The sequence below is a fragment of the Physcomitrium patens genome, chromosome 15 (genome assembly GCF_059467195.1).
Source record: "Physcomitrium patens ecotype Gransden chromosome 15, ASM5946719v1, whole genome shotgun sequence".
Classification (NCBI taxonomy): Eukaryota; Viridiplantae; Streptophyta; class Bryopsida; order Funariales; family Funariaceae; genus Physcomitrium; species Physcomitrium patens.
This window is the reverse complement of record NC_143424.1, coordinates 13,381,893-13,409,780: the sequence shown is the minus strand read 5'-3', so window position 1 is coordinate 13,409,780 and position 27,888 is coordinate 13,381,893. Positions and strand designations below refer to the sequence as shown.

The 27,888-nt window shown below is 33.9% G+C and overlaps 3 protein-coding genes and 1 long non-coding RNA gene across 8 annotated transcripts; 1 reads left to right on the top strand and 3 right to left on the bottom strand.

The window, feature by feature from the left end:
- Nucleotides 1–2,544: 2,544 nt before the first annotated feature.
- LOC112292584 (uncharacterized) lies at nucleotides 2,545–7,100 on the top strand. Of its 4 annotated transcripts, none has more exons than XM_024541203.3 (9): nucleotides 2,545–2,879; nucleotides 3,142–3,540; nucleotides 3,922–4,153; nucleotides 4,284–5,002; nucleotides 5,129–5,298; nucleotides 5,442–5,750; nucleotides 5,873–5,962; nucleotides 6,056–6,290; nucleotides 6,424–7,100. In XM_024541203.3, the coding sequence occupies exons 2-9, from the start codon at nucleotides 3,333–3,335 to the stop codon at nucleotides 6,549–6,551; spliced, it is 2,091 nt and encodes a 696-aa protein (XP_024396971.1). In that variant the 5' UTR covers nucleotides 2,545–2,879; nucleotides 3,142–3,332; the 3' UTR covers nucleotides 6,552–7,100. The 4 variants fall into 4 exon arrangements, with proteins under 4 accessions (XP_024396971.1, XP_024396972.1, XP_024396970.1 ...); XM_024541204.3 differs by having other exon boundaries at nucleotides 2,735–2,927; XM_024541202.3 differs by having other exon boundaries at nucleotides 2,766–3,024.
- A 1,889-nt stretch (nucleotides 7,101–8,989) lies between these two features.
- On the bottom strand, nucleotides 8,990–10,016 carry LOC141046298 (uncharacterized). The gene is made up of 2 exons (XR_012219130.2): nucleotides 9,618–10,016; nucleotides 8,990–9,432 (listed from the first exon to the last, which is right to left on the bottom strand). It is a non-coding gene; the product is annotated as an uncharacterized LOC141046298 (long non-coding RNA).
- A 1-nt stretch (nucleotide 10,017) lies between these two features.
- On the bottom strand, nucleotides 10,018–11,992 carry LOC112292060 (uncharacterized). Its single transcript, XM_024540168.3, has 4 exons — nucleotides 11,703–11,992; nucleotides 10,985–11,075; nucleotides 10,456–10,839; nucleotides 10,018–10,226 (listed from the first exon to the last, which is right to left on the bottom strand). Exons 1-4 carry the CDS (start codon nucleotides 11,819–11,821, stop codon nucleotides 10,092–10,094), a joined length of 729 nt encoding a protein of 242 aa, XP_024395936.1. The 5' UTR covers nucleotides 11,822–11,992; the 3' UTR covers nucleotides 10,018–10,091.
- A 6,368-nt stretch (nucleotides 11,993–18,360) lies between these two features.
- Nucleotides 18,361–22,785, bottom strand: LOC112292826 (uncharacterized). 2 transcript variants are annotated; one of them, XM_024541675.3, is made up of 11 exons: nucleotides 22,119–22,785; nucleotides 21,855–21,940; nucleotides 21,390–21,445; nucleotides 21,141–21,202; nucleotides 20,963–21,022; nucleotides 20,787–20,852; nucleotides 20,437–20,555; nucleotides 19,716–19,831; nucleotides 19,186–19,436; nucleotides 18,965–19,023; nucleotides 18,557–18,817 (listed from the first exon to the last, which is right to left on the bottom strand). In XM_024541675.3, the coding sequence occupies exons 1-9, from the start codon at nucleotides 22,455–22,457 to the stop codon at nucleotides 19,285–19,287; spliced, it is 1,056 nt and encodes a 351-aa protein (XP_024397443.1). In that variant the 5' UTR covers nucleotides 22,458–22,785; the 3' UTR covers nucleotides 18,557–18,817; nucleotides 18,965–19,023; nucleotides 19,186–19,284. The 2 variants fall into 2 exon arrangements, with proteins under 2 accessions (XP_024397440.1, XP_024397443.1); XM_024541672.3 differs by lacking the exon at nucleotides 18,965–19,023 and having other exon boundaries at nucleotides 18,361–18,817.
- Between the last annotated feature and the right edge of the window lie 5,103 nt (nucleotides 22,786–27,888).

Here is a 27,888-nt window from a genome sequence, read left to right as displayed (position 1 = left end):
ACCAATAAATAATTTAAAATATTTATTAATATTAATATTTTAATTTTTTATTATTATATTTAAAAAATTATTTAAAACTATCTTATTAATCTATGATAGTATGTAAATCTAATATTTGTATTTAATTATTCAATATATATATAATAATAATAATTATTATTATTATTATAACTATATATATATATCTTATATAATTCTTTATATGTAAATAAGATAAATACTAAAAATTATAATAGCTTAATAATTGCACTAAAAATTTGAGGTTATAATGCAAGTAAAAACATTTAGTACACTATACAATGATAGTGTTGTCTCATGGTATTTTTAAAAAAATTACCAAAGTTTTTGGAAGTATAATATGTAATTTACATTATAAATAATTTCAATTTTAGACAAATAGAGAAGTAAGTGTTAAGAACATAAATCATAACAAAACTCTAAGAAAGCAAAACACTATTGTGACATTTAAAGATAGATATAAGATAGAAACTAGAATGACTATTGTTAAATATGAAGAGACTAAAGATTCTTAAATTAAGGCAAGAATAATAAGATAGAAATTGATAATAGTTAAAAAAGACCTTGTTATTATCTTTATATATACTATCTAATTAAGAAACAACATGACAACACTTTATATGGCATTTAATACATGTCCAACTTGCAAGATATGTATCTAACTTGCAAAACAAGTTTCTAAGTGTCACTATGTCCATAACATAATTCCTTCTTTTAAGAGAGAGTCCCACAAGGAGCAATAATCTTATATTGATAAAAATTATAATAGCTTAATAATTGCACTAAAAAATTGAATGGTCTTCATGTACATTTATTACATCATATTATTACTAATTTATGATGCATTCTAGTCTATTTTAGTGCTACCTCTTCTATTTCAAATTCTTGATTATTATTAATTGCTTATAGAAGATATGACATCTGACTTCTTTTTAGTATATCCACTATCTTGAATGGCTCAAGAAAAGACACATGGAGCACAAAATGGATCTTTATACAGACTTTAGTAGGTGTAATTGCTATGCAACTAAATTGATTTGTTTAAAAAAAAATGATTCACGCCTATAATAATCCAACTTATTACAAAGAGAATATTTGCTTTCTTCTTTTCAAAAACATCCTTGAAATCTTGATACTAGCTAAAAATACCAATTGATATCTTTCCACCATGAAAAATCAACATAGCATATATAGCAAAAGATGACCCTTCTTTTGCATGTATAAAAGCTCTAAAGGAAAACATCAAGTGTAATAAACTTAAACAAAAGAAATAATTTTTCATAGTAGACCATGGATAGCAAAGGCAAACACTTTCATATAGATATAAGGAGAGGAACAACACCTCATCCTTGTAATAATAAATAACTGATTATTTTTATTTTTCAATGTGGCATTGGATTGCAAGACAAAAACATGGTTTAAGGGATCAGGTGTGCTTTTGCAAAACATTTTATCTTTTGATGCAGTAAGCATCAAAAGATACCAAAAAAAGCAAAGAAGCATAAGAATAAGAAGGAAAAGGGGGAGAGAGTAGTACAAAGCATCGGCCCATGTTTTGGCGCAGGTTGAGACACCACATGCAACAGAAGATGAATCTCAACTGTTTCCGGAGGCGCTAGCAACGTGGCAATGGCACCCCACCACCCACCCATATTTGCAAGATTCGATTGTGCGGGAATAAGGAAGGAAATGGAAGAAGAGGAAGCGATGAACTCGGTACACTCTCTAATTTGCTGCGGTTGCCACCGCAGCCGTAGGGAAGCCAAATTAAGCAGTGAAATGGGCACAGGAATTCATTGAGGCTGCGCCATATTTAGTGGCAACCGAGAGATTTATTTTCTTTATTCAGGGGGGAGGTTTCCTTGCGGAGGTAGGCATATGTGATGGATATGCCGGACAAGATTGGAGCGATGGAGGAAGGGGGAAAAGTGGGGCGAGTGAGGCAGTGGAAGGGGCGCTCCGAGCTCAGAGATCCCCACCCAGCAGGCAAGCAAGCACAAACAGGAAAGATGCCGTTGTGCCCTTAGGGGGGTTGCACTACAATTGTTCCGTGGCTTTTCCTAATTGCGTCGACGCAGCCCCTGACTTGAAGGGGCACCACGCTATTGGGTAATCGGAGATGCTGTGGTTCCATCATCGGGTCCCGCTTCTTCTTCTTCCTTCTCGCGCTTCAGTATGTGGCTCTCGAGTGGCATTCCTCTCTATGAGCACTGTTCACGACGACTGTTGGTTTGGATGTGGGTGTACCGACCGAACTGAAAAGCTACGTTTCTGTCATATCGAGCCGCGGGTGTAGGGGACGTGATCTTATCGAGGGCCAAGAGTCAGGTCTCGAATGGTGTAGTCTAGCTTCATTAGCGGTCTGTACCGCCAATCATTGAGCGTCCGGGGATTAATTAATCAATGACCGAAGATTTCGTTGAGGAGGCAAAACTAATTGGATTCCGATTGGTTTCTGATTTTGCTATCCCAGTCGACGAAGAGACAAGGAACTGCAGCTCCCTTGGGGGTCAAGCCACTGCAACTCTCCAGTTTGATTGTCTGGGGACATTCTTGTAGCAATAGTTTATTATTGTTGTTGTATTATTATTGTTTCCACCTTCAAATGCGCGCCGCTAGCAAAAGAGACACGAGATGATCGCTATTGGATTGTCAAGCAGCATAGCTCGCTTCGCGATTGACCAAGTCACCTCATGTGCACGCATTATTTTCAATTCTAAATTCTTAACGCCGAGGAGTAATCCTTTTTCCTGGTCGAGGAAGGCTTGCCCACGCGCTGGTTGATTGTGTGCTCCCAGAAAGGACTCAGCGGTGCCAGCAGTAGCTAGTCCGGCGGGATCTGGAGCTTCCCATATCAAAAGGTACCCTTGTATTGCGCGCTCAGCGCCGAACTCTCCGAACGTGAAAAGGTGCTTGTCCTGGGGGAAGGAGCTGGTTCCTTGCAACCGCCCCGAATGAACAGGCGATGTTTCCCGATGCCTCCCGCAACCTTTGAGTCGCATCCAGGTTTTCGTTAGTCAGGACTGTTGTGTTGCAAATCCGTGTTGTCGGTAGAAGGGGAATCCTCGTACCATTACGCTAATTTTCAGGCATTGTTGTGACTCGTTGTCGCGGTGGGTGTAGGAATGGGAGGGATCGAATTCGGGGGGAGCGAGACTTGCAAGGATGTCTCCTTGTTATCCCGATCAGGATGAGAAGTAACCAGCCGCGGAGCGCGAAGGAAACTTTGGTTTCCACGCAGACGACGGCGACGCACAGTTTCGAAGGGTCAGGGAGAGAGTGAATGGTTTGCTAGTTGTAGCGGTTGAAATTTTATGGCGGAGATGGAGGCGGAGGTGATGATGGAAGACGGCGCGTCGGAACCGAGACCACAACAGGAGATGCATCCGGGAGTAGTGTTGGTCGCGTTGGATGTCAACAAGGATATCTCTACACAGGCTCTGAATTGGGCGTTCATGAATGCGGTTCGGCCAGGCGATACGGTTTGTATCGTGGGCATTCTTTCTCACGTCCTTAATCCCAGTAAGTTGCTCTTTATCTCCTAGATGTAATCCACAGCGCTTCGTGAAGGTAGCTGTGATTAGAATTAGCGGCTTCTATTAGCATTTTTCGCAGAGCGCGGTGATGTGTTCAAGTTCTTCGAGACGATGGAATTTATTGGGGTCACACGCTGGAATTATGTCTCGCAAGGTTAGAGAAATTAGACACAAGACGAGGTGCTTGGGATTGATTCTTGTTGTGAAGGTTTAAAGTATTCAGGTGTTCGGTCGCAGCTTTGTCGGTGCAAGGGTTTAGGGTTATGAACTAGCGTTTTATTTTCCAGTCCGTTGTGTGCGAGATTGGTCAGCGCAGTCGCAGGTTACGAGGCACACTGATGTTAAGCGTGGACGTTTTCCGCAACAGTGGGATACAAATGCCGCCTGGACGAGAATTCATGGCTCGGAGCCAATAGGAGGATCTTGGAAAACGAGCTTTCCAGCAAGCGTCTTGCGTTGTTAAATATCGAGGATCTCAAGGAGTGTTGCGAGAAGGCCCAGGTGCAGATAGTGATAGATGTGAAGCCAGGGCTTCACCCAAAGATGATCGTCGTTGAAGAAGCCAAAAAATTCGGGGCTCATCATGTCGTTCTTGATAGGTATGATGAAATCATCCTGCTCCCTTTCCAGCGCTTTCCCTTTTTTCAAGGTTGCTTGATTGCCGGCCATGGCTTGTGAATATCATAAAGTCTGTTAAGCTGAGTGAATCCACGGCCATGGTATCCTCAGAAAAATGAAGCAAGATAGGAAGTATTTTATCGACAACCTGACGTGTTTCGTCACGCGCGTCCGTAACTCGGGAGGTGTGGACTACGTTCGCCAGTTTGCTATTGCGGCACCAGGCTCCAGCTTGTCGAAGCACTCCTCCTTCAATTCCTCGCTAAGAGGATCGTCAATGTCGTCCACAACCTACAATCAGGACCTGAAGGACCTGATGCAAGGAGGGGGACCATTGTCGTGGAGGCGGCAAGACTCCATAGCCTCAACTGGCACCACACGGAGCCGTCCTAGCTTCGAATTCGACCGGAACCGAATCGATGAACCCTTAGTCGTGGCCAACCACGACTTGAGACTATCTACTACAGTCGATGAGCCAATCTTCGAAATTCCGCGCAGCAGGAACATTGGCGATTCTCATCACCATGAGCCCCTGTACTCCAGGGACAGGAGGCTGGAGGAGGCCAAAACCCCTAGGTTGCCCCATAGCAGCAGCTTGCCGGTTTCGAAGGCTCTCACGGTGCAGACGTGTGTGCCTAAAACAAATCCCTTCTCGAGGTCGATGTCGGTGGACAGAGTGGCAAGCGGCCGGATCGGCTCACGGGAGAAGGCTGCTAAGTCCGTTTGGGTGTGGACGAGCAGCAAGGATGTCATGATGGCCGCCGTTGAGACAGGCTGGACGACTTTTGTCTTCACAATTGATACAAAAGACCTCGCCGACGACTGGATTTGTATGCTCCTTCACCCATTTGCATCATTTCATGTCGTTTTCTTTTCTTTTCATTTTTCTTTTCTTTTGAAGAAAAAACCCTGTCGTTGCGAATTCCTCCAACAGCGTCGATTGCTTGGTTTGACAGTGCTTGCAAAAATTCGGCCATTATACCTGGACGGCGGCCAGATCGTGGATTCCCACAATCGGCAAGTGGCAGCATTGGGCCATGAGTTTGCGTCCGGCGAGCAGATTGATTACCTTCCTTCTTTGATGGGCCGGGCTGAAGTTGTGGTCATGAGTGCCCTCGATTCACAGGTCGGAATCATAATCTCTTGTGATAAAGTCTATCAGCTCAGAATTCGCGCGTCTTCGCACAATTAATATGCTGCTGTTGGAACGTGGCGTGGTAAGGGAGATGTTGAGTCTCAAGTTTGTGTTGCGGGTGTTTATTGATGCAGGTTGCGGCGGCAGAGAGGATGGTTGCAGCATTTTTGAACAGTAGTACAGCTCTGTACGCCGTGGTGAACAGCACCAGCGATGCCCGGACTTATCTGGAGGCCCTCGGCAAGGGCACAGACGGCGTTGTTCTACATACAGACGACCCTTCGCAGATCTATCAACTTGGGACGTATTTGAAAAAGAGGGAAGAGACCACCATGGGCGTGAGGATGGTAAACGCCATGGTCACGGCAGTGGAGCCGGTGGGGCTTGGAGACCGTGTCACTGTTGATCTTTGCCACCTCTTGCAACCCGGAGAAGGTCTCTTGGTAAGCTTGCTTAAACCCATGTCCTTCCTCTTTCGTCAACCCTGAAATTCCCAACGACTTCGCATCGTAGGTTTTTGAGCTTTCGAACTGTGTCACGAATTCTGCTTTGTCCACTTTTGCAGGTTGGTTCATTTGCGAGAGCGCTCTTCTTGGTGCACTCAGAGTGCTCAGACATCGACCCCACCGCTTCCCGTCCCTTTCGCGTAAACGCTGTAAGTCTACCCCTCCTCGCCTTGGATCTTCATCAATATACTAGATTTCTTTGTTTGGTCGGCTGTTGACGCACTTTTCTCGTTCCAATGCAGGGCCCAGTACACGCATATGTTGGCATGGCCGGAGGCGTCACTTCCTACCTGTCTGAGCTTCACACCGGCAGTCAAGTGCTGGTGGTGGACGCACAGGGACGATCTCGGACAGTCTTAGTGGGGCGGGTGAAAATTGAGCAAAGGCCGCTGCTGCTTGTGGAAGTGGAAGTGGAGGGACAACGGCACAGCGTCTTGTTGCAGAATTCAGAGAATGTGTGTCTTGTGACTCCTGGAGGTACGTTTCCTTTTGCAACCACCCATATCATCGCACTGAACAATGGAATGATGGGAAGCCATATTCTGGTAGCCAGCTGCTGCAACTCCTTGAGCATTGAACACTCAAATTGTTTTTCTTCTTCTTCTCGCAGAGGGAATGAACGGCAAGCCGGTGCGCGTCACAAGCCTGAAAGTAGGCCATTCGCTGCTACTCAATCTGCAAGATGAAGCAAACGACGCCGATGAGCAGAACCATCCAAAGCATGTGGTTGAAAGGTAGAAAGGTGCAGGTAGTAGATGTGAATTTTCACCCTTTTTTTATTTTTTTTATTTTTATTTTTTTATGTAGCAAATGAACTGATTTCTGATCATTGATAGATCGATGAGAGACGAGCCTACAGTCTTGGAAGCGTATAAATCATTCGTGATCTTCCAGCATTTGGGATATACATGTGGTCTTGTACCGCCACTGCAGCGCTTTCTATCAGTCAATCAGCTGCTTTTGGTTGTCAGGGAGGAAAACTTGCATTCCCTTTGAGATCAGTCGCGGATTTTTACTGTCCTCTCACCTATTACTTTCTCACCTGTCCTTTGGAGGAGAAGAGCTAAAGATATGGATGAGACTAGCATTGGAAGGGCCGCTTTCAAGCAGACTCTGATCGTGTTACTTCATTTTCCGTTACATTTTCTTCTGGGGTGAGTGTCCGAGAGCTTGTGAATTGCAGCGTTGCGCTCTGATTGTTACCACTTCATGGTATCACAACAAATGGATTTTTTTTTTGTGTAGCTATTTGCCATGCTGTGCTACCTGTACAGCAATGAGACCGAATTCCTTGTCATCTCATCCTATGCTACGGTCACGGCTCTCAATCCAAATGCTGTTTTCAATGTGTGTCTCTCTCTTTGAGGTGTGACATCTTTTCTTCAAACTGGGTTGTAACCCTTCTTGCATCTTTGAAAGGTTAATAGTGTTTTTCTTGAGTTTGTATGACTCATGATGTTAGAATAACAGTTGGCGGCAAATTGGAGATGTGTTTGACGAGTTGGTTTTGTATGGAGATATTATTACTATGTTAATTGCAAATTTGGCAAATTTTGAGTTTCAAAGTTCATGTTATTATTTTATTTTTGCTAACATAAGCCTATATTTGCAAAAAAGCTATTATGGAAATCAATCTATATTCAAAATATAATTTTCATTCCTTCAAGTTTGTTTTACATGTCAATTCTACCTCTTCTAATAACTGAAGTCAAGAATATGATTGTGACAAAACTTTAATTTTTTACATTTTATGTATAGCACAATTACAATATATGTCTAAAATAGAAAAAAAATCATTATTATTTGCAAATATTTCTAATATAGTTTATAGTTTATGCTTACGTCCAAAGAGATATTTGTTTATATACACTTTTTTATAAATAAAATCACTTTTTATTTCAACAATCTTACACATGTTCACATACATGCATGTACACACATTCACATATTCTATTTGTATTATATATACATATATACTTATACATATAATTTCATACTATTCCTATCTATTCTTGAAATACTTTTCACCAATTTTTTTAAAGTAAGTATATATAATACTAAAATTAGTAATAATATTAGTAAAGTATAATTTATCATTTATGGCAGATTTATAATGAAGGATTGGAAAATATATTATACGTAGGAATAAAAGCCTATAATGCTAAAGAATGCATTATTTATAAGTCTACATAGAGAACAATGAATTATCAGAAGCAATAGCACAAAAGATTGAAGTGGCATGACTCCTTTGAGAATACTCAACATTCAAAAAGACAAGTTTTTTTTTTATAGCTCATTGAAAGAAAACAAGTTCATATTAATTTTGAAAATATATATTAAAAAAATTTAAAAACTAATTGATAATAGAATAATTATTAATGACATGTATATCAAATATGATGCTAATATACAATATATGTTACAATGATTTGAAAGGCTTGAAGATTGCAATAGATGGATTTCTTCTATATATTCTTTTGAATATCCTTCAAAACTTTTCTATTACTTATGGACAAACAAGGAGAAAAAAAAATGCTTAAAAAATCTTAAAACAAATTCATAAAGAAAAATGGTCTCTCTTTTCATATCTTATGGATCATTATGTAAAATCTAAAAAGTTATAAGACCATATGGATAATCTTAAAATCCTACTACTAATCAATTAGTCAACTTTGCAACTTAATAAAGGCAAGGAGTGTAGAAAAGAACAAAAAATAAAAATAAAAATCCAAATTGCTTAATGAAGATCTCTTTTCAAGCAATGCCTCATCGTACACAAAGTATAGAACATACATCTAATATCCACCAAATTGTTCATAAAAGTAGTTTCTTTTTTCTATTCACTAGATAACATGAGAGGAGATTGCTTTGCAACATTCTGTCTCCTTGCAATGGTTTTTTTTTTTTTTTTTTTTTTTGTTAGAATAATTTATTCTTTATCATCCCTTGAAAAAGTTCATTGAGAAACACATGTGGAAGTTTTTTATTTGATGATGTCCTTGCTAAAAACATTCCTATTAGAAGATTTCAAACATGGCACTTTTGCTGCACCTGCTATTTCCAGTACCATTCATAATATCGAATCCAAAATATCATTGTTCAAACTTTATCACCCTTGATATTACCCCCTAATTCAAATTTCATTATCCCTTGTATGGAGTCAAAAAGAGGAGAGCTGAGACAAAACAAACAAAGTGGTTTTTGATATTTGACCCACCTCATTTTTGATATTTCAATTTCAAATTCATTGGGGACATATTAAGTGGTATTTTGAAATACCACAGGACACTTCAATCTTGCATCATGGGTGAAATATCACCCAAAAAGGCCATGTTCGAAACCCCGTATTATACCACCCACCAACTACTGTGGAATGAAAAAAGTGAAGCACTAGTTTGGAAGAATGATATCGGTATTTTTAGAAGTACATGGAGTTGTCAGTGAACAGGTTCTGACAAGCGTGTCAAAGACTGGTATGACTCTGAAGCACCATAAGTGCATGATGCGAGGTTCAGAGCAAGAATGTTGAACAAATCCATGAGTAGGATCCTCTAGCTTCGCAAAGATACGGTCCAGATTGTCCTTCTCCTGAATAATCTCTCCACTTTTGCCAATCAATCTGAGAGTCAAAACCAAACGCGAAAAAATCCCAACTTAAGAATCTATGAATTATTTACAGTCACAATTCCTTGGTATGTAATGAGACCTCGCAAAATCGATCAGGCTCTGTACAAATAGAGGCTTCGAAATATGACAAGTATCAAGCGAGGGCTAAGAATAAAAGGAGAAGGCTTCGGTTTCAACCTGAAGATCAAGGCATGTTCACTCGACGAGAAACATTGAGGAATCCAAGGTTTAGAACCCATTTTGACCATCAGCTATAAGCACAATAAGAGGTTCAAGTACTTTCTCTCCTCTCGTCAACCCTGCTTTCATCGATACAGACCAACTTGGCCCCGGTAGTGACGGCGTGGTGATACTGTCTATGGCCGAAGAAAAGGACAACGTTCTGCTTCGGATCAGTCTGATCATTGAAAATTTTATATCGATAGGAAAACAAACAGGTTGCTGATATGAAGCAATTGGGAAGAGGCTTAAGTAGGTGTGCGAGAAGATGCATGACCTCTTTCCTTTCCAGCCTGCTTTTCATTTGATGATGCTCGCCGTCAGGTAGACATTCTTCAACAATTGCATGCTTCAAATGTTTGCCTGAACCACTTTCTGATTATATTTCCAAGAAGCAAAATACAAACGTCTCTCCACCTATATCTGCATGATTTAAATATACAACCTGCGCCAGTCGTCTTCCATACTACTCGCCAAGGGTATTAAACTAGTGACATGGTTCAGTTCTTGCTTCGAACACGTGAGTCCGATTTGTCTTCCAACAACATCACCAAGAGCGAGTAGCACCTACAAAATCCCAATCAAAAAACGATCCACTGAGCAAAAAACAGCACTGGAGCATACGACCAGGAAGCATGATAAGCATCCGACCTAGCAGGTGGGGATCGCGACAAGGTCAATCAACTTATTAGACATAGCTGTGCAGAATTTGAATTCTAAGCATTCCAGTTTCCAAAATAGTACCTATTGCATCTTAACACAGCACTCATGAACGGCTTACAGTCGACTCACTTACCTCGTTGGATTCATTCTTTTGAGCAGTTACCCCTTCAGTACTTGGACTTACCAACACTAAGGTTGGCAATTGCGTAGCATGCACATAGTGAAACACGTATGCCAGGAACCCATCTCGCACAGCAAATGTTGAGGGTAGCTTCGGCAGACCGTCCAGGTTGCCAGAGCCTTCTGAAGTTCTGTTAAAAAAAGCTGCGTAAATGTTTGCATTGTTACCTGTGTCCATGTTCAGAACTGACCCTGGCATTCGTGAAATAGCTGGAACTACGAGGCTGAAGCCGGGTGATTGGATCGGGGCATTTGATAGCAGATACTCGAAAAGATCGTGCACAACACGTCCACAAGCGGATGAAGTGACTTCTTGACGAAAGACGATCAAGGATACCTGCACAATTCCCTCGCAAATTAACTACCAAACACAGTCATTACATTGGGAAACCAAATTCAATTGTGATAAACTTTCATTAAAAATTATTGTTTTAAAAGAGATGTAGGAGGTTAAGAACAAAGTGAAGCAAAGATAGAAGCACCTTAGTCAAGCCAGCGTTATCTTTGAAGTTAACAACCTCACTCTTAGTTAACACTTCTCCGTTGGGATCTTTCCAGGGAAGATTGCATACGCTGCACATGATGAAAAGAGCTAGCACTGTTATATCAGAGTGACACACAGCTTGCAGCAATGAACATAAACTGCAAGTGTATCACTTGCAGACCAATGAAGAAGAAAATAAACTCGCAAAACTATTGCCGCCATGGCATAGAAAAAGCTACCCAAATTAAAATCACAGAAATCCCTCTTCGCAGTGCCTAGGCCCTAAAGTTCTCATAAAAAATTTCTACCACTACCGAATGTAGGACAATAAAGTAACAGAGAAAATTTAATCTGTAACATTTCATGAAATGCCTGAGATTCATCGATCGTCAGTAAATCCAAATCACAGACTTACACATGAAAGATACCCAACTCTCTCAACGACAGTTTCAACCAATATGCAAACAAAACGCCCAGCAAATGCCAAACCCCATAAAAACTTAATACATTCAGACAGGGTAATTAAATTCCTGCGATTGGAAATAGTTGGATAACCCTAACAACTTCAAACTGCCAGAACTTATACGAAAAAAAAAACAAAAAAACAAAGTCCAACAACACACAGTGATTGAATCGAATCACACAAAAACGTGTCCGCATTGCAAGTTCCCACTACGAAACAGATCGAAACACACAATTGACTTCCAGAAACTTACACACGCTGCAGCGGAGGAGATGCTTCCGGTACAAGCGCCTCCGAAAAGCGAGTGACCCCAACCTTGCCTCCGTCATACAGCAGCACCACCTCCTCTCCTAGTTCCATTGCAACACCCATTTGTATCGTCTTCCAAAACAAAACCAGAAAAACAACAAAATGAACCTCGCTACTTATATCTCTTGAATTACTCCTTCCCGAATCACAACGCAACTTCGAGGGGCACCCAACTGCGATAATATCGGTGACAAGCTAGAAATTGGTTCGTCTCAGGAAAATGACGAGACTGGAGGTCTGTGGTGTGATCGATCTGTTGAGGCTCAAAGCCCTATACCCCGTATGCTTGTGCTTGCTCGACGACGACGACGATCCTGGTCTTGATGCATTTTCTCAAACCCTAATTATCTTTACACTAATTAATTTTGAAAATATGATATTAATCCCAAGTGAATACATTGAATAATTTTCATTTTCAAAATTCATGAATTTTAGATTTTATAGTATAAAGACATGGATTTTATCAACATTTATTTAGTTACACGGCGATAGGGTAATATTAATATGAGATGGACTCGGAATATTGACGAATTGTGATTTTAAATAACTTAAATGTCATTCTAGTATCATTTTGATATGTGCATGGCAGAAGTTATGTAGTTACTTTAGGAATTAGTAAGATCTAATTTTTGAAATAAATGATTCATTTTATATTTGCTTCTGTTTTTCAGTTTCGATGGTTGGCAATCCACATCAAATAGAGTTGTGATGGATTTACCATCCAATCTTTTCACAAACTAAATGTAAAATCACACATTCAGAATTTAACCATTATTTAAAATCATTACTTAAACATTTTATTCAGAAATTGATCTTGTATATTTGAAAAAATAAAAAAAATAAACAAATATCTGATAAGTCCTACAATTGCATCTCAATCTTCAACAACTTGGAAATAATTATGATAGCTATTCAAAACACAATATTATACATAAAGGACACAAGAAAAACCATGAAATTTGGTTCAAATCATTGATTATTTTATTTTAAAATGGGTATTAAAGAATTTTAATTTTATAATGAAAGGTTTATCCCAATACTAAAAGTTTGTCTCAGTAAAAATAATAATAATTAAATATGAAATCATGTACTTGAATTTTTTTTAAATCAAGTAATACAGATAGTTACTATTAAAAAATAACAGCAATACTGTCTAATATATTTGTGTAAATAATGGTACTTATATGTATATATATTTAAAGAAAGAAAAAAAAAACTAAACTAAACTAGTAGTACTTACTTACATTGAAAGTTAGACAGGACATAAAAACCTACAATTACTCATTTTTAACCAAATAAAGCGAGATAATTGTTCTAAAATTATAAGCTAAACAACATCTTTTGTTGATAATTTTTGAGGTCAATCAATAATTAAGAATGGTGTTCTTAGAAATAATTGCTCTTGTTCTAACAGAAAGAAAATTGTTGTTTGATTTTGTATTCAAATTGTATATTGTTTAGAGATAATAACAAGAATAAATAAATGAAGCTTAAACTCAACTATCATAAATAATTAAAACTCAAATAAAGAATAGATCTTTGCTCAATATTGCTCTTATTTATTACTTGTGCCAATATCTTTAATCTATCTAATGATACAATTATGTTTTCTCTTTATTCAAAGTTAATAAAACTTTTAATTTTAATTAGCATAAGGTAGGCACAATACAATATTTGATGAATTTTGTGGGATAAATAATGGAATGGAAAAATATATATATTCCAAAAGCATTTAATGTATCTACAAACTATTTTAATTTATAAAAATAAAAATAAAAACAAAAACAAAAACTATGACAAATAGTTTTTATAAATGTACTTCTCATTATTGCAATGCAATTAAAAAAATTATTTTATCAAGCTATAAATTTTAAAAGTATTATAATATAAGGTCAATAAAAAAATATATTAAAAATAGAGTATTATCAAAGTAGTCTATTATCAAAAAAAAATTAATATATATATATATATATATATATATATATATTCCAAACAAAAACCTTATTAAATGGGACTTTATAAAATAAGCCATAAATCTACTAAAAATTAGTGCTTTACCACAAGTTCTAACAAACAAATAAGGCTTATTTAATCAAACTTAAATATTAAGATTTAAATAAAAATATTCATTTTAGATATTTTTATTTTACATAGGTATTGAAAATCAAGACTAAACAATGTTTTTACAAAATATTTATCTATCTATCTATCACCCAAAAAATTTAAACAAAGAAAACTCTAAATCCATATTTATTCCTAACATTGATGATTTTATATTTTTAAGTACACTCTCAAAATTGGAAAAATACAAGTAAATTTACCACTCGTACTTTATACCTATTTGTGATGTTGAAAATAAATAAATATAGTCTTACAATTTTGTGACCAAATAAATATCTTATTAAATCCTTTTCACCAAAATTTCACATATATATATATATATATATATATATATATATATATAAATGGATGTGTCTATACAAAACATTTATTGTAATTAGATTTCTTCTATATGTTGATGCAAAGTAACTATAAAGAAACAACTTTATACAAAAAATATATAAATAAGTAATTATTAAAAATTATATAAATAAAATATTTAAAAGAAAAGTTAAAATTCAAAGAATATATATATATTAAAAATAAATATAAAAATATTATTTTATTATTTTTAAAATACAAAAAATCAAAGTACTTCTAATTATTTAAATTAAATGAATTTGCTTTGAAAATCATCATAAGGCAATATAATTTTATAAAAATAAACACAATTTTAATGTTTTAATCGGATTTTTTTAAAACAATATTTTTATAAATATAACCATGCAAAATCTTTTAAAGCCACAATGATAATTTCAAAACTTCTATATTTGATATTTATTTTTTTCTTACATCTTAATTATAAAAGATCCTATGAAATCCTAATCTCAATTTGTCTAAAATCTTTAACTTTTCAACCTACAAGCATTGATTTCGTCTAAATTTAATAAAAAAATCTGCACAATAATATATAAAAATTATTTAGATCCTTATAGAATTTTAGTTTCATATTTAATTTTTTTTTAATAAAAATAATTCTAAAAACATGTATAGATGGAGCTATATATAAAATTGAATTTTCAACAAAAAACAAATCCTTTGTATTTCTTATTCAAATTACTTTATAAATCTCATCAATTTCTTTTTTAAATCTTATTATTTTATAATATTAAAATAACATCATTCATATAAATAAATTATAGTATGAATTATTGGTAATGTATCTATCTTTTTATATTTTTAAAATTATTTTCTAAAAACTTCTAAAAGTTAGAGAATTTATTTTTGAAACTTTTGTAATAGCTATAATATCTCTTGTCTATGATCTTTATAAAACTTAAGATATGTATGTTTAATACTTAATGTAGTAATTGCATCTACTTCATTCAATATATATTATTTATAAAAATTTATGATATAGAATATTTTTTCAACATAGTTTTTATTATATTTATTTATAGTAATATATAAATAAATATAAATATTTATTTGTCTCAAAAAACCTATAATTATTTTTAACTCTATTTTATATTAACCAACATTATATAACTTGGCTAAGTGAAAATAATATTTAGATATAAAATTATAGTAGATAAAGAATTTAAAAAAAAAAAAAAAAAAAAAAAAAAAAATCTCTATTTTACAAAAATTTTGGTTTTAAAATTGGATCAATGTGACTAATATCTACAAGATAATCAATTTTATTGCATCATCTCTACAAACTTGTTAATTTTTTAAACATGTGGTTATTTTTAGATTTTATTCATAATAATTAGATGAATGTGCAGTCTTTGTTAGCATTATTTAAAAATATAAAATAAAATAAAATAAAATAAAATGTATAATAATCTGCATTTTAGATTGTCTATAGTTTTCACTCATTTGCAACCTTAAATTTTATAGTGATATTTTCCATATATCTTAACTACAAAGTCAAACATATTTTTTATTTTTCAAATAATTAAAACTCAAAATAGTTCCAAATTTAGTATTCAAAGGAATAGATTTTTTTTTTTTCCTTTTTTTTATTTCTTTCTTGTAATATTTATTGATTGTGCTACACCAACAGCAAAAATTATATTATATGATAACTGTTTTTTTTAAAATATTATCTAATAATTATGCAGTTTTTTTTTTTTTTTTTTTTTTTTTTTCAATATTAAGTTTTCTAAAATAACTTTTCATTCTATTTTTTAAGTATAGTTCATATTTGTGGTTTTATTACATAAAGCTATGAAAAAATTAAATATATTTAAATAATCATTTAAACCTTAGAGTTTTTGAGACTATTAGCTATTTTATGTATGTATTCTAAAGAAAGTAGAATAAAGTCTTTTATGAAGAAATATTGCAAAGGCGTGGAAAAATAACTTCTAAATCTTTAATAGCATTGATCTACATAAGTTGTAAATACTTTTTAGAAGATGAAAAAAGATAACTAATAAATAAATAAGTTTTTAGTTTTTATTTAAATTATATTTCTTTCTAAAATATAATTGTACAACTTCAACAACACATTAATTTTATCTTGTACAATAGTCAAAAGAAATTTAAGTTAGATTTATTTTAATACCAAAACAATCTAGGTTGTTACATTGGTATTTAATTGTAGCCACAAAGAAAGAGTTATGCCTCTTTAATAAAATAATACATCATTAAAAAAAGATTTTAAAATATTTTTTTAATATATAAATTATACCATGTATTGACTTTAAAATTTCTAATATTAGAAAAATTAAAATTATACTCAAAATTAACCAACCATATATTAAAAGGAATTCTTAAATAAGTCTTGGTTGATAATGTTTCTATTCTAATTGTTTTTAATTTAATTCTTACTAAAATCTTCAGCATGCCGACTTTTGCAATTGCATTCTTAAGTTGGTGTAATGTCCTAAATAAAGAAATAAAGATAAGATCATCAAACGTAATAAAAAAAAAAATGAGCTACTTCATAGTTTACATGAGGAGTAGTTTCTTTGGGCACTTGCATTTGCCAAGCCATTAAGTAGCTCATTTTTTCTATTTATTTCTTTTAATATATATCTTGGCCTAGTACAAAATTTTATGCAAATTATTCTATGTAATTTTAAAAAAACAATGTGCAAAATTAAGCATTAATTTAACAATGTAATCACACTAGTTTTACTCAGTAAATGTTTAAATTGATGTTTATTTTGAAAAGTAATTACTGTAACTTTTTACACGGTAATTTACCATGTAAAATCAATGTTTAAAATATGAATATTTTTTAAAAATATGTGTAAAAAATGTACATAAAACTACAGTATGTTTAAAAACTTGTGTATCTTGGCCTAGTACAAAATTTTATAAACAACTCAAATGTTACTAATATAAAGAGATGCACAATTATTGCTTGTGGCATCTATTTTAATTAAATTAGTGCACACTAAACATTTTGTTGGAGTTGTTGATAATAGAAACCTTGAACAATCACAATGATTGTAAACTAAGAAGAATCAATCATAAAAAATAATTACTATAAGACACTGCACATAAATACATACGAATACTTATTTTGAAAATCTAGATGAAAGTTTTTTTTAACTACAAAGTCTTTAGAAGTTGCAATTGAACCAAGAACAATAAATGTTTAAGTTTTGCGAAATTTGATTGCATGTGTTGAACTTAGAATCCAAAATAATACCAAGTTTGCATAATTCACAAATTTCTTGCAACAAATGAATTTGGTTTATGATTTTTTCTAGATTTTTTTTTTTTTTTTTTTTTTTTTTTTCTCCTTCTTCTGACACCAAATGTCATTCAATTCTTTGTTACATTTTTTACATTTTTAATACAATGCTTGTCCAAGGTTTGTCCATAGTTTAAGTGACCACCTTTGCCAAAAATACAGCATTATCCTAATCTTTTTGTGATTGCATTTTATGTATATTACAAAATAATTTTAAAACTCCAAGCCTGCACTCAAAAAAAAAAATTGAAATATATATTTAAAAGAAAACAAAAAGAAGACCGAATTTTCACATGTGAATGATTTTATTTATTTACTCTTTTTTTTTCTTTTTTTTTGAAGTTATGTTCAACACTAAGTGTAAGGATTTCCTAATCGTCTCCAAGTTTTCTACCAACCAAAGCCATGGATTTTTGCCCCTTTGCACACACCATCGTTTTCAAGGGTGCATGCAAACAAAGCAGCTAATAGGGCAAAGTGAGTCCTCTGAAGGGAAGGTGAGACTAGTGAACTTATGTAACTGGTACACAACCACAGGTCTAGTCCCACGAAAAACGTGCTGTAATACAATAGAAAAATATTGTTTGATTAAAGTAAATAATGAGGAGAGAATGAACTGACAAAAGGTTAGAACAAATAAGGCCCATCATGAATTACCTTTTCGATTAAATAATGTTTAATTTTTGCAGGATGTCCAAGAGGGTTTTCGAAAAATTCGCCCACACTTTGAGCGCATGTTCATGGAAAGACAACTCCTAAACTAATTTGAAGTTTAAACAATTAACATTAAGCAGCCAAAGGTTGAAACCAAAGTCACCATCTGCATTAGTGGGGGTTCGGGTGGAAAAGATGAGCCATATCAAACAGTTCTAGAATTTATAAAAAGAAAGATGTTCCAGAGTAAATACATATATCTATCTAATCTATCTACAAACTCTTTGAAACCTCGAGGATGAACATGCAGCACACACCAAGAAGTGGCTCACTGACGACGTTAGAACTCATGGGTATCACACGGACAACCCTGAGATGGTTATCGACACACATACTGTACAACCCTGAACTGTTGAGAGGGTTGGGGATTATCAGATTTGAGTCATTCCGGTACAATGTTACAACTTTGAGTCCGACTGCACATCTACTGCCCTGAGCAGCTATCAAATGAATGCATGAATAAATCACTATGCATCTGGCTTGCAATTCTAAATAAGCACGACATAGGAAACTCTATCCGTGGTAGGACCAAGTCAGCTTGTATATTCCGTGAGTAGGGAGTGCAGTACATGCAAGCCCTTACAGATAGGTACCTGCAACAAGTCACACATGATCTCTTCGTCACTGGATAAGATCAAAATGCCACAACACTCCTACAGTAAAAGCGTTTAAGCTAGATTTGAAGCTCGTATAGGAAATTCGATAGAAACCATACCACATAAAATTCAAAAATAACTTACATGACATGCAGTCATTCACAACCCGTGACTCGAGCTACCACTCTTCTTCCATGCTCACACTGGACACGAAATAACTTAGTCTAGGGTCAAAGATGCCTAAAGGTGGCAGACATAGCAAACAAGAGTGCGACTACTTGACACATACCCACAAAGGACATGTTTGGGAGCTGCAGGCACTGTAGACAGTCAATGAGTACTGACAAGAGGGATTGCTACTCAACCTGAGTCAATGCCTTTTCAGCATCTCTTAACCTCTGCACAGCTCCACAACACTTCCATGTCCCTAATAAACACATGCCCACTAAAATGACCACGGAAGACTATACATTAACGCCTAAAGCTCGCAGTTGGCCTTCAATAAGCTTGTCCCAGTTTTTGGTCGCTTTGAGATTGGAAGGACTTGGCTGTATAATATGCCCCACTCTAACTTCAGAAGGAGCACATTCTTTTATTCTGTCACCCGCATATTCACCTGCATCCCACCCCACTCACCCATCCATATGACTTGCTGTGGGACTCGGATTGTAAACAAGTGGATAGAAGCTTGACTGAAAGGATGATTAAAGTGAATGTTACGCATTTGCATCATTGCATCACCCACAACGCCCCATACTTCAACATCCCTAGCTATTACCATTGTGAAGACAATAAGGCTGGCAAACTAAAACAATCAAATTGGCAACCACTTACTTAATAAAATTCAAAATGTCATAATGCTCACAAAAAAGTTTCAACAAATGGCAGCACTAACCTATGCCCAAAATTACACGGGGTTTTGTCACACCAATAACAGCCCGAAGAGCTTCATTACAAACATTTGTAATTGAAACACCTTCAGTAGGAGTCAACTTGTCTGGGGTGCGACTTCTGCAAAAGCACACTACCGAATTTAGTACCTCGATCACTAAATGCTGTGTAAACAAAATAATTGTATGATTTCTTTACCACTCCAGCCTGTAAAAGGACTAAGTAATTTGCAATCGAGCTGCAACTTGAAAGTCAGAAATTTTATCTATTAAAACTTTAACCTGAATAATTGTTTGTAAGGTTCAATAGGGCAAGCGCACCCATTTCCAACTCTCTATCATTTCCAACGCCTACTACATGGCCAATACATGTTCTTGATAACACTCTAATCCATTTTCTACTGAAACTTTAAAATAATAATTAGGACCATGAATTATCTTCTGCAAACAATTCTGGGCAAAAATATGCTTTTATAGCGTAAGCGTTCTTTCCAATTGCAAACGAATCCTCAAACCCTCACACTAAAACATATTGCAGAGAGGCAGAATGTTCAGTTAGTAGGAAATGGGTGTACTGACGTTACAGGTAAGAAAGAAAATCAGTTTTGTGCTTTTTAATTGGCCTGAATATGCCCCGCACCTAACGGGGAGAAATAACTAGTCGAAGAAAAATAGTAACTAAAACTGCTCATAATAGCACAAACCATGGATGAATAAGTTACTTACTTGCCGGAACTCTCCACAAACAAAAGGGGACAATAACTGTAGACCCAAAACCGTTCGAAAAATGCACTAGCTGTGCCAAAGCGAGCCTTTGCCCAGCCCCATAACCTTTGTCCGCTCACCTGCTCACAATGGACAGTCTTATATAGAACGGAAACTCGAAAGAACAAACACGAAAATTCTCAATCGTTCAGGACTTGGAAGAGAAAGAGTCTGTTTATCGGTTATACCTGTTAAGGAAATATTAAACACAACAAAATAAAATTCCAAATAGCTCACTCGACTGCAATGGATAATTAGAGACATCCGGAATAGAAGTAAGAGAAATTGAGAGGACTAGAATAGGGTCAGACCTCACGACGAGGACAGTTCAACCCAATAATGGGCCTCTTAGGATGCGTTTTTCCTGGAATCTTAATCTGCATTGCACCCCAAAAACCATCCAGTCATATTACCTGGAAGATGGATTTATCCATAGGAAACGGAAGAAGACAAAACAATACCGATGGAAAATGAGAAAATAGTTGACCTCGCTTGTTATATGAAGAAATTCGCGAACAAACACGCTATCCCCAAACGGCACCCCTGTCTTAACACATCCACAATGATCGGATCAGGATGTCTGAAAGTACCGCAAAAAGCAGTAGACCCGATCCTTAATACGATGTCCGCGGAACATGAAAAAGAGCGGGAGAAAGAAATCATACCTGAGTCATCCCAAAGGGTCCCGGGCTCGTGCTCACAATCAAAACCTCTACTTTCTTACCCCCTGTAATCCCAAACATTACACATGAGTGAGCACATACAGCTCCATACCCGGGGAAAATCTGGCCATGAAAGAAGGGTATAGAACCCGTTCATGCCAATCCAGGCTAAACAAGACACGATCACATTCAGAAAATACGCGCGAAAGTCTAATCTCTACAAAAGAATAAGTTGAATCAGAGAAATCGCACCATATTTTCGCACATACTCTTCGTAAGGTTTCCTTGCATACTCAAGCGGATTATATCTGAAAAACCAATGTTTCGGCTAAGCCATCACTCATTAAGAGTTCGTTCGGGCAATCCATCAGTGCAATCCCACATTCCGAAGCCTAAGCTAGCAGACGATGAAGACACGACCATTTCTTCCACAGGCTAAATCTCTTAACATTCATACTTAGAGAGCCATAAGAATAACTCTTCGTTGTAAAACTGAGGAGTAAAGAGAATACTAAAGCCCTAACACCTAGAATAGAAGGCACCCTATTCTAGCAACTACAGAAACATCGATGATGATGGTGATGATAGTAATAATAACAATAGGAAGAAGAAGAAGGAGAAGGAGAAGGAGAAGAAAGCGACGAAACCCTATTTCACAATGTCGCACTGCCCTGAAAACAGGAAAACATGAAACAAGGGACTACAATACGAACTTACACAAATGCGACTGGCGGCTCAAACTTCAGAGGAGCAAGACCCGCTACCGTATCATCCACAACCTTAAGCAGAGCTTCACACCCTCCCTGAAATCATACAACCTCTCTTGATTTCATCACTATGTATCGAGCCGAAAATTTAATTATTTCCAATAAGACAACCACATGGTCAACTTGATAATATGCCACTCATAAATATTATTCAACCCCGCGACTATCCCGCTAAAACATCATAATTCAAAACATACTCTTACAAGTTAATTACCTTCACTGCTGCGGCAAAAGCCCTGCGTGCAACTGGCTTTCTTCCAACGGCATCTTTACGCCGGTAAGTCCTCGTAACCTTCTCAACGCCTTTGTCCACAACAGCTTCTCCTCCTCCTTCTTCTCCTCCTTCTCCTCCCTCCTCACCACCCTCCTCCTTCTTCCCCTTCTTCGACTTCTTCCCCCTCCTCGAATACCCTTCCAACTTCTTCACCCCTCCCCCCAAACCCACATGACTAAACTCCAACTCAGTAAAATCAGGCTTCGAATCGACAGCTCCAACACCGATAAACCCCGTCCCTTTCTTCCGCTTCCGAGTGTACGTAGCTATAGATGTCATCCTCAGCCACTCAATGAATCCCGCTGCTCACAAACCAAACCCAACAAAAAACGAAAAAAAGAAAACGAAAAAAACGAAACAAAAACTACCCAAACACGCCGACGGCAGTGCCAACACGTCAATGAAGGGAGGGGGAGGGGGAGCGGGGGGGAAAACAGACAACGCAACGCCGCTCCTTCGTCCAGCCACGTACCCAAAAAAAAGGGGGGGGGGGGTTCTAAAACATGTCACACGAAAAGCAGCAGCGAATTGATTCCCGACTACAGCAGCGAGAACAATGCTGATCGACAGATGCAAGTCGATGATCTCCCGCTCCTGCCCTCCTCCTCTCTCGGTGATGCAACACAATCACGCACGATGCGAGCCCTGCTTGCTTGCCCTCTGCCCCCCCTCCCCCCCCCCAGTCAGTGTGAACGGGATGAAGCCGGGCGTATTCCAGGTGTCATGGGTTTTCCGGGTATTACATGGGGTATGCGGGTATAGGTTCAATAATGTGAGGTGGGGCCAGGGGAATACTCCCTGTCCGTCTATCTGTCTGTTTGTCTGTGAGAAGGGGTCTGATCTTCCAGCTCGATTGATTGATTATTTGGAAATATTAGTTAGTTAATTAATTAATTACTGTTCGTTTCCTCCCAGATTTACACGATCCTTTCAGTAAGTCACACTGTGTGTTTCTGTTCTAAACAGTGTGTGATTTACTAAGTGCGTTCTGAAAATGGTAAATTTATTTTTATTTTTATTTTTATAGTTATTGTGTGTTTTTTTAGTATCTGTTGTAAAGTATCTGTTGTAAAGTGTAAAAGGGGAGTATTGTGTCCTTGTAAAAAATGATTGAAATTAAAGATTAATGTGTATCAAATGTGTATATATACAGTAACTACATTGATAATAATGTACATCTGTATTCGTAATGTAAATATACACACATACTCAATTTTCGAATGAAAGTAGTAAGAATATGTTGTTTTTCTTTCTTTCTTTCTTCGATTAATATTCAAAATAGAACACTCATGGGTACAATTCAACAGAATGCATTTTTTTGTCAAAAAATTGGAAGGGTTGTTAATAGCAGTAATGAAACTTATGAACAAATATTTTTACATCATTGCAATAACCATGAGTATAAGATAATAATTTATTTATTCAATTTATATAAAAATTCTAATACATTCATTTGATATATCATATTAAATCTATAATTAGAATGAATTTTAGGTTTATTATGAGTAAATTGTGCAAGTACACATATTTATGAATGTGTAATGCTCTTTTGCCTACTTATTATACTAGAATAATAAGCTAATACAACTCAGCTTTTTGGAATCATAAGGGGTATCAAATTTAAAATCTAAATAAACATGTAATTTATGTACAAGGTCAACCAAAATTTTCGTTTTATTTCTAAATGTTGAAATTTTTATATGTTCCAAAATATTATAAATATTTTGTTACAAACTTAGATTCATTGATACACTAATTTTAGGTTTTTATATTATCATTTTTTTTAAATAATAAGATCCAATATTAGATAATTTGAAAAATAAAATTGATAGAATTTTGATCCATATATAAAAAATATGATGTAATTTGTACTTCAATCAAAAAGATTTGTATCTTATGATAAGGCAATCAATTTGTAATGTTGTTGTATTTCATGAAGTTTGCTAGAAAATGCACTAAGTACCTAGCTATGGAAGATAAAATAGAACTTGCAATAAGATGATCCTAATGACTCTATTAATAAATTCTAAATCCTAACCAAATCCTAGACCAACTTTAATAAAATCTTAATCAAATCTTAAGTCCTAATCAAATCTTATAGTAGATCAAAATCTCAATAATTAATGATTGAACCATTGATATCAATTCAAAATTTACTTACTTTTCAATAACTTAATTATAAATAAGCATGAAAAAAATAAGATCAGTTGCACTTATTAATTGAAAGAAATGTAAGATAATCTGTTTAGATGTTGGATAGCCTCTTTCTTCAACCTTAATGCTAAGCTTCTAATGCCAATATCTCCTTTTTAAACTATTGAATTTCTTTCAAAATTCATCCAAATTTTAGAAATCAAGTCTATTATCCATACAAATAATTTTCTTTTCAATTCAATAAGCAAATTGCCAAAGATCTTAGAAACTCTTACTAACCTTCAAACTCCAATATTTCAGATCTCAATCCACTTGAACTTCAATAACCTTTAACCTAACCAATTAATTAAGCTCAAATTTGTAGCATATATTTAGCACAATTATACTCACAAATCTATAATTTTTACTTCTAGATTAATTATAAGACTTGCAAAATTATCCAAAATATCAATCCTATTTATTTCATAAAATCTAGGATCATCCCAAAATAATTTTGACTTTGCAAAGCTCTTATAAAGTCATTACAAACTTAGATCCTTCAAAATTAATAATTAAAAAAATCTAATCTATTTTTTTTTCAAATTTTACTTTTTTGCTTTGTAAAAGAATCACAAAAATAGTATAAGTACTTGATTTTGTGCCTTGAGATTTGATTTTGCCCTTAGTTGGCAATTGGTCCTCTTTGGATATCAATTCTAATTTTTTTAAAGTAATTATTGCTAAAATCAATTCTTAACTCCTTTTTACACATGCCTATATTCTTTATTTTTCTAATCTACTTTATTTTGCCTTATTTATGGCTATATAAAGTAATTAGAGTATATTTTTATAAAAAGTAGTTCTAATATTATAAAATTTTATTATATACATATTTTTTACCTATATTTTTTTATTATATTTTTTAAAATTAAATTATTCTATAATAATATATTTTCTTTCTTCTTTCACTTAATGGCCATATTTCTATATGAAAATATTGTATACTTTATAATTTTAATAATTTAAAATTGAATAAAAGTGAAATGACACTATATTAATTAATTAATTTTTTTATAGATTACAACATGAAGTAAAGAAATTGATGCTCAACTTATATGATCCTCAAACATTGAGTCAAACAATTGACTTTGCTTTGAAGTATCATAATTAGCTTTTTGAATTTTGATATAAAATTCACATAAATATGCCTTAATATTTTTACAATTCAATGGCAACACCAATATCTTTTCAATATATACATTCACAAGTAAAAGACATCTAAATTAATGCAGTATATTTCAAGCCTCTTTTTAAGTAAGACAAGACTTATTATTGATAAGAAAGATTGTGCTTATGTTGTAGAGAATCTAAGAAAATTATTTAATATTTTCCAAAGAAGCAATATAACTACAAAATAAAGAATATGGTTGTTGAAGAAGACAATAAATTGGAAAACAAATTTGTCTAGCTATAATAGAGATTGTTTAATTGGAACTTTGTACAACATTTAGGAAAGGTTCTATTCTTTCTTCACAACCTTTTCTTTGTTTTATAATAGATGTTAGTTTATAACCTAAACATCATAAAGCCTTAGTCTAGCTAGATTAAAAAGCCTTGGCTTATTTCTTAAATGAAGAATTTATTAAAAAATATAGCATATTTTGATAAAAAAAAAAAACTAAATTTATTCATGTGGAAGTCATAAATGATCATCCATTATTTTATAGAGATGTTATTTATGAAATCTTTTCTATAAAAGTAGCAAATAATGGTCATAGTAGCTTTGTGATATTCAATATAATTATATCTTCTTTAAATCTAATTATTTTAGATTTATTATGGCTAAAAAACTATAATTCTAAAATAAATTAGATTTCTTATAGGCTTGATTTTTTTCAAAGTATAATTAAGATTTTTATTACTTTTATAAAAAGTCAAAAATCTATTGCAATTAAAGTCATATTTTTAGATGCAAGAGATATCTTGCAAGCTATAAAAGAAAGATCACCTTATATTATTTATGTCACATATGTTTCTAATGGTGGAATGACTTCAAGTGGCATTTCAAGCCAATATTAAGATTATCAAGATATTTTTAATAAAAAAATGTAGATACTCTTCTAAAGCATCACCTTTATAATTACTTAATTGATCTTCAAGAAACAACTCATTCTAGTTTATTGTACAATAAATTGGCTGAATTCAAAAAATATATTGATGAAAATTAAACCAAGAATTTCATATGATATTCAAAATCTCCAATAGGAGCTTCTATCTTATTGCAAACAAAAAAGATGGATTGCTACAAATGTATATGGATTATTAAAGACTCAACAAGAACAATGTTAAAAATAAGTATCTTTTATCTTTGATATTGGAATTTTTTAATCAATTAAATCAAGCTATGATCTATATTAAAATAGATCTACAAAAAGCATACAATTTGATATGCATTAAAAAAGTAGATAAATAAAAGACAATATTTCAAACTAGGTATGGATATTTTGAATATAATGTCATACCTTTTGGACTTATAAATATCCTAGCTACTTTTCAAAAATTTATGAATGATATCTTTGGAGAATTTCCAAATGATTTTATCTTATGCTATTTAAATGAAATTTTAATCTATTCTAAAAACACAAAAAAGCATGAACTTCATGTTTATCATGTATCATAAAAACTTAAAGATACAAGACTATATACCAAGTTGAAAAAGCATATAATTCACATTATTCAAGTTGACCTTATAGAATACATCATTTCAAATGATGATCTTATGATGGATCCAAAGAAAGTTCAAATTATTATTACTTAGAAGGTTTCAAAAATAATATATATAAAAATCAAAAATAATATATATATAATATTTTTTTAGAATTTGTAAATTATTATCAAAACTTCATCAATTTTTTTTTTTTAAGTTACAGCTTTACTTATACATTTCACATGTAAAGACAAACTTGAGTATAGCAAAGAATTTGAAGCATCTTCTAAAGCTTTAAATACAACATTTATTTATGCATCAATCTTATATTATTATTGTATTTTGTAAAATTTGCTTAAGAATGCACTAGATGCATAGCTGAAGAATGTAAAATCAAACTTGCAACAAGAAGATCCTAACAAATTAAATAGGATTTTAAATAAATTTTTATTAAATTATAATAATATTAATCAAATTTTAATTAAATTCAAAAAAAAGTTTCATAGAATTTTCTAAAAAAACATTTAAAAAATCATAAATTAATCTTAAAAGAATATATATATATATAATAAAAATCCTAAAAAAATAAAAAATTATTAAAGAAATAAAATTAAATCCTAATCAAATCTTAATTTAACTTTCAATAAATCCTAAACAAATACTAATAAAATCTTAATCAAAACCTAAACTAATCTTAATAAAAACTTAATCAAATATTAATTAAATCCTAATAAATCCTAATTAAGTCTTAATCAAATCTTAGACCAAATTCTAATCAAATCCTAAATCTTAATCTTAGATCAAATTCTAATCAATTCCTAAATCTTAATCTTGGATCAAATCCTAATCAAAAATCTTAGTTAAATTCTT